General features: G+C 39.0%; 3 protein-coding genes across 6 annotated transcripts; 1 reads left to right on the top strand and 2 right to left on the bottom strand.

The window, feature by feature from the left end:
- Positions 1 to 863: 863 nt before the first annotated feature.
- Positions 864 to 1,460, bottom strand: LOC129753533 (follicle cell protein 3C-1-like). The gene has a single exon (XM_055749356.1). The coding sequence runs from the start codon at positions 1,458 to 1,460 to the stop codon at positions 864 to 866; it is 597 nt and encodes a 198-aa protein (XP_055605331.1).
- A 395-nt stretch (positions 1,461 to 1,855) lies between these two features.
- On the bottom strand, positions 1,856 to 2,895 carry LOC129758176 (armadillo repeat-containing protein 7-like). The gene is made up of 2 exons (XM_055755637.1): positions 2,702 to 2,895; positions 1,856 to 2,634 (listed from the first exon to the last, which is right to left on the bottom strand). Exons 1-2 carry the CDS (start codon positions 2,814 to 2,816, stop codon positions 2,189 to 2,191), a joined length of 561 nt encoding a protein of 186 aa, XP_055611612.1. The 5' UTR covers positions 2,817 to 2,895; the 3' UTR covers positions 1,856 to 2,188.
- Positions 2,896 to 4,103: 1,208 nt separating this feature from the next.
- LOC129755479 (GRIP and coiled-coil domain-containing protein 2-like) lies at positions 4,104 to 9,501 on the top strand. 4 transcript variants are annotated; one of them, XR_008739264.1, is made up of 8 exons: positions 4,104 to 4,222; positions 4,381 to 4,492; positions 4,604 to 6,954; positions 7,017 to 8,738; positions 8,798 to 8,906; positions 8,972 to 9,134; positions 9,233 to 9,307; positions 9,376 to 9,501. XR_008739264.1 is itself a non-coding variant. In XM_055751993.1 (6 exons), exons 1-6 carry the CDS (start codon positions 4,190 to 4,192, stop codon positions 9,016 to 9,018), a joined length of 4,374 nt encoding a protein of 1,457 aa, XP_055607968.1. In that variant the 5' UTR covers positions 4,104 to 4,189; the 3' UTR covers positions 9,019 to 9,349. The 4 variants fall into 4 exon arrangements, 1 of the variants encoding a protein (XP_055607968.1); XR_008739263.1 differs by having other exon boundaries at positions 8,972 to 9,307; XR_008739265.1 differs by lacking the exon at positions 9,376 to 9,501 and having other exon boundaries at positions 9,233 to 9,349.
- The last annotated feature ends 616 nt before the right edge of the window (positions 9,502 to 10,117 follow it).

Here is a 10,117-nt window from a genome sequence, read left to right as displayed (position 1 = left end):
TGATAGTTCATTGTAACTGATAGGCTACGTAAGTTAATAAGCCAAAAATTATCATTTTACCATTTAGGTATTTAAATCCACAATAAAATATAAAAGTTATGATTCTATTTTATTTTGTTGCTGAAGGCCTTAAATCAGGCAACAAAATTAAAATACCCTTCATTTTTAATTGAATCCATGAAAAAAAAAAGATTCTTCAAGTAGGTACCCCAGTTTTTGGTGATGGCGTTTCTTCCATTTTTAAATTCCCGAGTCCTTAATGAATTTTTCATCTCAAAAATTGGAAAATATTATTTTTGGATTAATACCTAGTAAAGCAATGCATTTTGGATATTCACAGTTCCTTTAATATGTTTTACAAGAAACTAGATATTCTAGAAAGTATGTTGAAACTCTGAAAGAGAAATATTCGACAAAAATCTCTGGTTTTCATGCTAATTCATTTTAAGTTAGTAACGCGTCAACGCTAAAACAAGTCGCACTTTTTGCATTTATGCTAAAAAGATTTTTACTTCTTCCAGGCCAAGACCACCAAGAAAATCGTGCTGCGTATGGAATGTGTGGACTGCAAATACCGCAAGCAAACGCCCCTGAAGCGTTGCAAACATTTCGAACTCGGAGGCGATAAGAAGCGAAAGGGACAGATGATTCAGTTCTAAGCTGTGTGTAGGCCATGTGAAGCACCTACCTATGTTTATTACACATTAGGTTACAACAAAACAACTCGTAACTCAAAACCGAAAGCTTAACGGAATCCGGTTGGTACAGTTATAATAAACAGATGGAAACCGCATCAAACGGTTTTCGGAAGTAATCGAAAGTGTCGAAAACTACAACATTCTTCTGTATCACAAATTCCTTTATTAATATTCTTCGTTGGATTCGAGTGTTCCGTTTCGGGTCAGCAGCGATTGCCTGAGGAGCGTTGCCATTTTGCTACACCGAACCGGACGGTCGTTCTGGCAGCAGAATTCCCGGCCCGCCGATAGGTTGCTGTTGATCCAGCGGGGCGAACAATTTTGGTAGAACAGGTAAGCTCGTTCCCGGAAGCAATCCCTACCGATGGTGCCGCAAATCAGGGCTGGCGAGTTCGGCAGATGCTTCATGATGGTGTCCAAACATCGGCTCGAGCATTGTTTGTTTCCTGTAGACGTGCATGAGTAGTTTTGCATCAGCTCAACCTGGATGGCTGGATTCCCACGAGGTGGCTCGGTTCGATTATGTCGATTGAATTGACCGGTTAGGAAGATTGCACAGCTACAAGGTAGATGTTCCTCGTTCTTCATCGGCGATGAAGTACTCTGAACCAGTTGGCTTTCATTTACATCTGTTGGGACCTGTTTGGTTTTACGGGACCTCATTCTCTTTTGGGCACTTGAGGTAACGATCATCGATTCTATTAACATTAACACCACAATCACTTTGATGATTATTATAACGGCACGAATTTTGAAACCCATCTTTTACTATGTGTGACTGAACTGGCAATGTGACGAGAATTCGTACTGCAAGCTGCGATGTAACTTGGTTGTTAATTTAACAAAATGCTGATTCTATGCCACAGATGGGCAGTTTGTTTTGGGTAAAATTTTTACGCTGACATAAAAGTTTCGTGTTGTGGATTTATTTCAATGCCACTCTAGCAGACTGATTTGTTTTTACTGGCAAAGGTCATTCTCCATGTTATTTAAGACTAAATGTATGTCATAAGAAGCATTTATGTATTCGTTTGGACTTTTCTTTTTCTTAAGTTATAACAAATCGGATTTTATACTAAACATTGAAACAATTTATTTCAAACGTTTCAGTTCTAAAAATAAATTTACCATTAGCTATTTAACTTTTCTTTCGAATATCAAATAGTTTTGCGGTTCCCTCGAAAACAACATCCCCCGCCTGGACACATTCGTATGATAAACTTACTATTTTTCGCATTTCTCCTATTTTTACCTCAAACCGCACTTCCTCATTCAACCGACATCGATTCGGAAAACGAAATTCCTGCCCAGTAACAACGAATCCCGGAAAGTTAGTCCCGATTATGCCGGCAGTTGTTGCGTTCAACAGGGCTCCATTCACAAACGATTGTTCTGAATCAGGCAAACTATGGATGGGATTCCGATCCCCGGTAAACTCGGCAAATCGAACCAGATCTTCTTGCCGGAATGTTCGACTCAAACTGAAAACATTACCGGTTACAATCTTGTTGTTGCGAAGCACGCTGATGAGCCGCATTATCTTCTAACAAAACGGTAGCCAAGTTTGAACAAATCTTGTGTTCTGATGTTCTCAAACCTTCGAGCGTTTTCAGGAATTCTTTATCCTCAATCAGATTTTGATTCAAAAGAATTAACGTTGTTAAAACGTGACCTATCAAACCGTGATTGTTTTTGTGTTTGATTACCAGCAAGCTTAGGTGCTTCGGTAGCCCACTTTGCAGAAAGTAATCCTTAATTTGCGGATCTAGGCAAATGTTACAGATTCCTGCTGCAGCATGGTTCAGCAACTGGGTGTCATACGCTTCGCTCAAGATTTCCACAAATAACTCGTGTGCTTTGGCTTGTTTCAGGTAGCCCCAGTTGATGGGATCGTAGGCAAAATTCGCCAAATTAGCTGTAACTTGTTGTTGAGCCTCTGTAAAATTGTTGATGTTAATGTTAGATTTTTTTTCCAAATAAAAAAAAAAGATTTTCAAACTTACCGAGATTGCCAGAGATGTTTTCGTAATACTCGTCGACCAAAAGTGAGATGAATTCGCGCCTGTCAATTCCCTCCTTTGGTGTCCTTTTCTTTAGCTGCTCCTCGGAGGAAAACATACCACTTTACTACGAAAGAGGAACCGAAAATTAGTACGATTTTGCCAAAATTTTGCCGGCTTTTTACAAAAACGATTGATTTTTCATTATCAAAACATATCAATTCTCGCTTCACTCATTTTTCGTAATTTTTGGACGGACGTAATTTTTATAGCATAATTAATTTGAGATGTTCATCATATAAAGAATAAAATTTGAAAAGAATCTATTCGAAACAGCAAAAAAAAAATCGAAAAATTCTCGAAGTTTCTGAATTTTAGAATTGAATATGAGTACTTTTAAGTAGAATAATTTTAAAGCTTTTAAGTTTTGAGATAAAAATTTTATAAATTGAGAATTTTCGAGTTTTGGAGATTGAAAATTTAAAAAAAAAAGGATTATTACCTTACATTTGTAAACTTTAGAAATTTCATAAATTCTATACCCTTCCGGATTTTTTTTTTCAGTTCCTAACAAAATTGCGAATGATTATTCGGCGCAAAACTATTTTTTGAATGTCGCAGCATGCATTGTATGCGTTTTTTTTTTCGGTAGATAAAGTTATTGCATGCGGCTGCTTGGGAAATCAACGCGGACCTTATATTAACCTCTCGACTGAAAATTTTTATTTCACACGAATTTCGGGACCTTGGACTTGTGTTCAGTTTTTTCGATTGATAGAAATGGTATTGTATATACGATACGGCGATTTTTTGGGCTACGAACGATAGCTGAATTTCACAGGTATTTTTCAATAAAATTTTAATCTTATAGAAACAATACAAGCAATATTGAACCGTTAACTTGTTTAACTGACACTATGATAAGAACATTCAGATTTTTTGGTACCTGAAGAGACAGGAATTTCGGTAACAACTGTGCTCCATAATTTGTTGATATACCGATCTGAGCTACCAAATCAGGTAATTTTTTTTCTTAAGAATACCTGAATATTGAAAATGAAAGCAGTCAATGGAAAAAAAAGTTTCAAGAATCGACAAAAATATTTAAGATTATTGTGATTTTAGATGCCTTATTTTCGCGTCGTCATTATTATAATTTTGAAAAATACCAACAAAATTTAAATTGATTTTAAGTTTCTTAGTATGTTTTAATTCTGTGTAAAAGTGATAACAATTTTCTAAACAACTGTTATGTAGCATCCCTGAAATACGCGTTTGCCATAAAACGAGAACGTCAACATTCGCAGTCTTGCCATAATAAGTGCATCCTTCACGAGTGGAAAAATTTGCAATCTTTTCTGCTGCTGCAAATAAAAAGTAAATTTCCACTATTTACACGGACACAACGCGTATTAAATTGTTAAATAATGATGTGTTAGGAGTGTTTAAACATAATAAACGTAACATCCGGAGGAAAACATAATTCGTGCCATGGATACAAGCCAATCAACATCGGCAGAGCATGTAAGTTGCTGAAATTAGCGAAAGAAGCTACGAAATTGATCTGGTGACCTCATAAAAATAAATAGTGATTCGAGATGATGTCAACGTGTTCGATTCGTGCCTGATTGCTTTCAACTTGATGATACAACATTTATTTGGAAAATGATTATCTGTTACAGGACTCTGCCACGAAAAAAGCCAGCCCCTTCGACAATCTCACCCGAGATGATTTGGTCAAAAAATGTCGGGGACTGCTCGGAATAGCCCAGAAGGCCAAACAAGCAAAAGATGGTAAGCTTTCGAAAAGACCATCAAATAAAATGATTTATCATTTATAGAAATTCATAAAAACATTTCGATTCGAGTGCAAAACTAACTCCCTGTTATGTTATTCCATTTCAGAGGCCCAAGAGGAAATTAAACAACTGAAGGATCAGTTGAATCAGGCTGCGGCGCAAAAAACAGCGGACAAAGACTGCCTCCGAGCAATGCAGGAAGTTGTTGACTCATTAACGGAACAAAAACTTCAATCGGCGATGCGGGTTGATGAGCTTCAAAAATCGACCGTCCAATTGCGCGGTGAGCTGGAAAAATTGTCAGACGAAAATGAGGCTTTCCAGCGACAAATCAAACGAGCAACGGAGGAAAACGAGGAGTTACTGGGAAATTTATCCCAGATGGAGCAAAAGTTGAAGGATTCAGAACAGGACGCTGCGAAAGCCAAAGGTGAGGTTTCTGGAAAGGAAGAAAAGCTTATTCGTAAGCTGAAGTTGTACAAAAATAAGGTACAGGAGATTTCTGCTAAACTTATGTTGCTGAAATCCGATCGTAAGATTCTGATGAAAACCGTTAAGGAATACTCAGAGCAAGTTCCTAAATGGCAGAAAGAATTGATGAATGCTTCCGGTATTGTGTTCAAAAAAACACAACAACTGGAGATCGAGAATCAAAAGCTGCAACAGCAGGTTGAAGAGTTAAATAAACTCAATGAGAAACCGAGTGTTGAAGAAGGAGCTTATGCTGAACTGCATAGTAAAGTCTCCGAACAGGAAGCAATCATAAATCAGCTTAACGAACAGCTTTCTGGTATTGCTGAAAAAGACGAGCACATTTCGATCCAACTGAACCAAATTCGACAACTTGAGAGTGAAGCTGATGAATACAAGAAACGTTTGGATCAATATGCAGAAGAAAAAGATAACGCCAACAACAGTTTGAATGCGTGTAAATTAACTTTGGAAGAACTGCAAAAAGCTTCAGCTCTGAAAGTGTCAGATTTGGAGAACAAACTTCATTCAGAAGTTAAACAAAAAGAGTCTCACTTAAAAGATCTTCAACGACTTCAAGAAGACTTAGAGAAATCTGTCCAAGAAAATGAGAAACTTCAAGCGGCCGCCAAAAAATCCGACAGTAATCCTGCAATGGAAGAACTGCAGAAGCGATACCGAGAATTAGAACATGCTAAGCTTACCTTAGAACATGAAAAACGAACGCTTATTGAAAAAATCAAAACCATACAAGCTAGTACGGTTTTGGCGGAGCTCCAAACTCACCTAGATCAGCTACAGCAACGTTGTAGCAGCCAAACAGAAGAGCTGGACATAAAACGAAAAGAACTATCGGATCTGGAGAATGCAAACAACCAGTTACAATCACAGCTTGAGGAACTGCACGAAAATTACAAAACTGAAGCAGCCACAAAAGATTCTCAACTTTCGGATTTAGAGAAAAAACTTGCGAATGAACGCGAAGAAAATGAAAAATTGCATCAAAGTTTACAAGCCGCTTCAATTTCGGAAGAACTGCAAAATGAACTACGTACCAAAAGTAATCGGTTATCCGAATTGGAGCTAAGTCTGCAAACCGAGCGGGACAAAATTGTCACGTTCGAAAGCAAGATCGACAGCTTTGAAAGCTCCTTCCAACAGTTGGGAGTTCAAAACCAAGATTTGAAACAGAAATTGACCCAATCCATTTTCGATCAGGAAAAGCTTCAGAAAAAACTGATGGAAACTAGCTCGGCCCTTGAAACGCTCCAGGGTCACTACAATATGCTAACCTCGGAAAACCAACAACTCCATTCTGCTTACTCGCAATTGTCTCAAGACCACAGCACCTGTAACGAAGACATCAACACCTTGCGCTCTAAACTGGAACTTACAAAGCTAGAAAATAGCGAACTACTTTCCGAGCTGAAAGAAATCAACGAAATATTGAAGGAACGCGGCGGAGTGATTTCATTGCAGCTTTCTAAAATATCGGATCTTGAATCCCAAAAGCAAACTCTACAGCAAAAACTAAACGAACTGGACTGTCCGGATATAGCGCAACTGCGACTCCGCAACCAGGAACTGGAGCAGCAGCTTTCCGAAAAGGAAACGGAATTGGGCCAGCTTAGAGCCAGTGTCGGGGATCGAAGCTTCGATGGACAAAGCGATGTGATGTCCACTTCCACCATATCACGGTTGGAGGAAGCCGGTCGGATGCGAGATCTGGAAGATAGTTTCGAAGAGAAGTACAACAAGCTGCGGGCCCTGGCAGTGAGGCTGAAGAAAAAAGTTTCCGAACAAACGCTGACGCTTCAGCAGTACGAAAAGGAAAGAGAATCCAAGGCAGTGGCTGGAGGTAAAAACTTGCAGTCCCTGCAGGCAGAGTATGATAAGCTGCTGGACCAACTAGAAGGGGAACGTCAACGAAATGAAACTCTGGAGGCGGAACTGAAGTGTGCTAAAACGTCAGCGGATTCGGGAAAGGTAAATTTATTTTTTTTTTTGGTACATAATTCATTGTCACAAATATCTCGTTAAATTCACAGACTCTGGAAGATGCTAGCGCACACCAACGAGAACAGGAGCTTAGCCTAAAGCGTGAAAAGGAAGCTTTTAATTTGGTTAAGAAGGAAATCGAAGCCGAAAACCAGAAGCTTAAAAACGCACTCAAAGCTAAAGAAAAGCAATTCACTGACGAGTTGGAATCCCAGAAGGAACTAAAAGCAGAGTTGGAAAAGCTCCGTCTCGCAGCCAAAAAGGCTAACGTGCTTAATTTGGAAATGGAAGCATACGAAAAGTCATTGGCTGAACTGAACCGCAAACTGGAAGCCAAGAAGGAACAGGTCAAGGAACTCGAGGGCAACTTGGAAGCGCAAGAAGGAACGACTAAAAGTTTAAAAAGTCAAATCGCTCTTCTAGAGCAAAGTTTATCTGGCGAAAGGAGTCATTCGCAGGAGCTGAAGAAGAATGTTGATTTGCAACAAGAGAAACTGCGGGTCAGTGAACATCAGAGAGGTGAGCTGAATGTGGAGCTAGCTCAACTAAAGGTTGATTTCGAGAGAATCAAAATCGAAATGGAGACTGGTAAGGTAGAGTTGAATGAGGCTATCACAGAAAAAGAGAAATCCTGTGGAGTATTTGAAGCTGAGAAAAGTAAAATATTGAAACAGGTCTACAGTTTAGAGAGTGAATTAAGCAGTCTTAAGGAAACCCTGGCTGAGAAAGAACAGGAACTGGAAGATAACAAAGCAGAATTTGCGAGCTACAAAATTAGAGCTCAATCTGTGCTAAGGCAGAATCAAAGCAAAGACAATAGTAGGGAACAGGAACTTATGGAAGAAGTGGAAACAGTTCGTAAAACTTTAGAAGTGACACAGAGCAAATTTCAAACCTTTAGTCAACAACTGATGGACGCCAACAAAAGTTGCGAAGAGCTGAAGGCAGACAAAGTGCGTCTGCAGGCTCGTTGCAAAGAGCTACACGAACTGCTCGAAGTAGGTAGACTGCAAAACGAGACCCTTATGGAAGAGATTCGAGGGTCGAATCTTAACCACCAGGAAGCATTGAAAACACAGCGTCTGCAAAATGAAACTTTGGTTAATTGTTACAAAAAACAGCTGGAAGATATGCAGGAAAAGCACACGCAAGAACTCAAAGAACTTCAAAGCCAGATCAAGCAACAACAGCCGCGCGATGTGATGGACTCGACAGATTCCAAAAACAACAATTTCCAACCGGGATTGTTAGGTCCTATTCCCAAGGGTCAACACATATCCGACGAGCAAAAAATAAGTCTGCTCCTGATGGAACGCGAAGAATGTGAGGGTTCGGAAAGTACCAGCTCCCAGAATGGAGCAACTGGCGGCACACATCGGAAAATTTCCAACTCTAGTCACCATCAACAGCTACGCTCTCAGCGGTCAAACCGGGATCTGATTCCGCTGGATGAACTGCTCAATTCATCGTTTGACGATGGTTCCAGTGTACTATACGGTGACGGTGTTGATGATGAAAATAACTCCCCATCCCAGCTAGTGGGTCGAACGGTTTCACCTACGGTTGAGCTGCAGCAAACTAGAGGACTCCTAACGAAACAGGAGAGCCGGGTACGTCATTTGACGGCTCTGTTGGCCGAAGCCGAACAGGATCTGGCCAAGCTGACTCAGCTGAACGAGCTGCTTAAAGAAGAAGTTCGTAGACATGAGCGAGCAATCGAGCGTGAAAAGCATGTACATAATTCGGAATATTTGAAGAATGTGATATTCAAGGTAATTCGAGAATTCCTATACGTAAAAAGAAGATGTTAATTGTTTTTTTCATCTTGCAGTTCTTAACATTGAACAGTGGGGACGAAAGATCGCATTTGGTTCCTGTCTTGAACACGATTCTCAGGCTTAGTCCGGAAGAAACGCAAAAACTGAATAATGTGGCAAGAGGTATGAAGCTTCGAAAGTTAGATTTTACCAATTTTCTTTAAATTTATGTTTTTCCCTTATAATAGGAACCGAGAGCGGAGGACGTGGCTGGACCGGTATTCTGTGGAACTAGCATACTTAAAAGTATTAACGAATGTAGGTGGAACGTGACCATTCGATTTCCAACTAAGATTTGCACGAAATAGTAGAACGTGCTCAGATTAATTTTCAACCGTTGTTGATAGAAAGGTATAAATCTAAACACTAGTTCAAACAAATTCTCGTATAAATTTATTTAGAAGTGTAGAGAGGGTTTGTAAATAAATATATTTTCTTTATCACTTCAGATTGGGCATTAGACTTCAATTTTTCCAATACCAATAATATAGTAGGTAGTTCATATGACACCGGAAGAGTGAGATGTACGTGAATGTTAAATTAAAACTATTAGAAAGGATTTTAAATTCACTTTGTGTTTTATCATTAACAGAGAAAGCATTGTCTTCGAACCGAAAAGCATCCTTGAAAACGAACATGTTACTACAACAGGATCCGAAAATGACAATTTGATGGCTAAGGAGGATACCGAGGGAGTCGATCAAGCTTTTACTTTGTAGGTAAGTGAAATATCATTTTTATAATAGTTTTTCGATTCGAAAGTGCCTTGAAATAATTGAAAGGTGGTCAAAGTACTGTTCAAGGAAAAAAGTCACATAAAAACTTACATGATCAAATGCCAAAATTGTTTCAATGCCTTAATTACATGACCTTCACCTCTTTTCTTTTAATTTACAAGTAGTTTTATTAAGGCATTTAAGTAATAAAGTTTTTTTTGTGCCGAATAATTATTTCACTTTTGTGTGATACAAAAAAATGTGTTTGTCTTCAGCTTGCTGTGCGAACGCTGTATAATTTTCACATTTGGAACTAGCAAAAGTAGGTATCATAGAATTAAACATGGAAAAAGTTACATTTTTTTCGAAATAATATGTATAGGCGTGTGTATATGTCCTTTAAAGGGTGTCCACGAGGAAATTGCCACACTATCAAATTACTCTAACTTTTTAACCGTTGGGTAGAATTTAATGAAAATTTGGGTGGATTTAGTTCGTAGTGCATTGTTTACAAGTTTTAAGGTCCTGTGTCACGAGAACAAGGATCTTTCGCATTGTTCCATCGCTAAAACGTTGGGAATCGCGAATCCCACGGTGTTGCGAGTTATGAAGCAATCG

The sequence above is a fragment of the Uranotaenia lowii genome, chromosome 3, assembly GCF_029784155.1.
Source record: "Uranotaenia lowii strain MFRU-FL chromosome 3, ASM2978415v1, whole genome shotgun sequence".
Lineage (NCBI taxonomy): Eukaryota > Metazoa > Arthropoda > Insecta > Diptera > Culicidae > Uranotaenia > Uranotaenia lowii.
This window is presented reverse-complemented; position numbering and strand designations above follow the sequence as displayed.

Coding starts and splice junctions, on each gene's coding strand:
- LOC129753533 (XM_055749356.1), bottom strand. CDS start 1,460: ATGGGTTTCAAAATTCGTGCCGTTATAATAATCATCAAAGTGATTGTG.
- LOC129755479 (XM_055751993.1), top strand. CDS start 4,190: ATGGATACAAGCCAATCAACATCGGCAGAGCAT. Junction 4,223..4,380: donor AATCAACATCGGCAGAGCAT/GTAAGTTGCTGA, acceptor TATCTGTTACAG/GACTCTGCCACGAAAAAAGC. Junction 4,493..4,603: donor GGCCAAACAAGCAAAAGATG/GTAAGCTTTCGA, acceptor ATTCCATTTCAG/AGGCCCAAGAGGAAATTAAA.
- LOC129758176 (XM_055755637.1), bottom strand. CDS start 2,816: ATGTTTTCCTCCGAGGAGCAGCTAAAGAAAAGGACACCAAAGGAGGGA. Junction 2,635..2,701: donor AAACATCTCTGGCAATCTCG/GTAAGTTTGAAA, acceptor ACAATTTTACAG/AGGCTCAACAACAAGTTACA.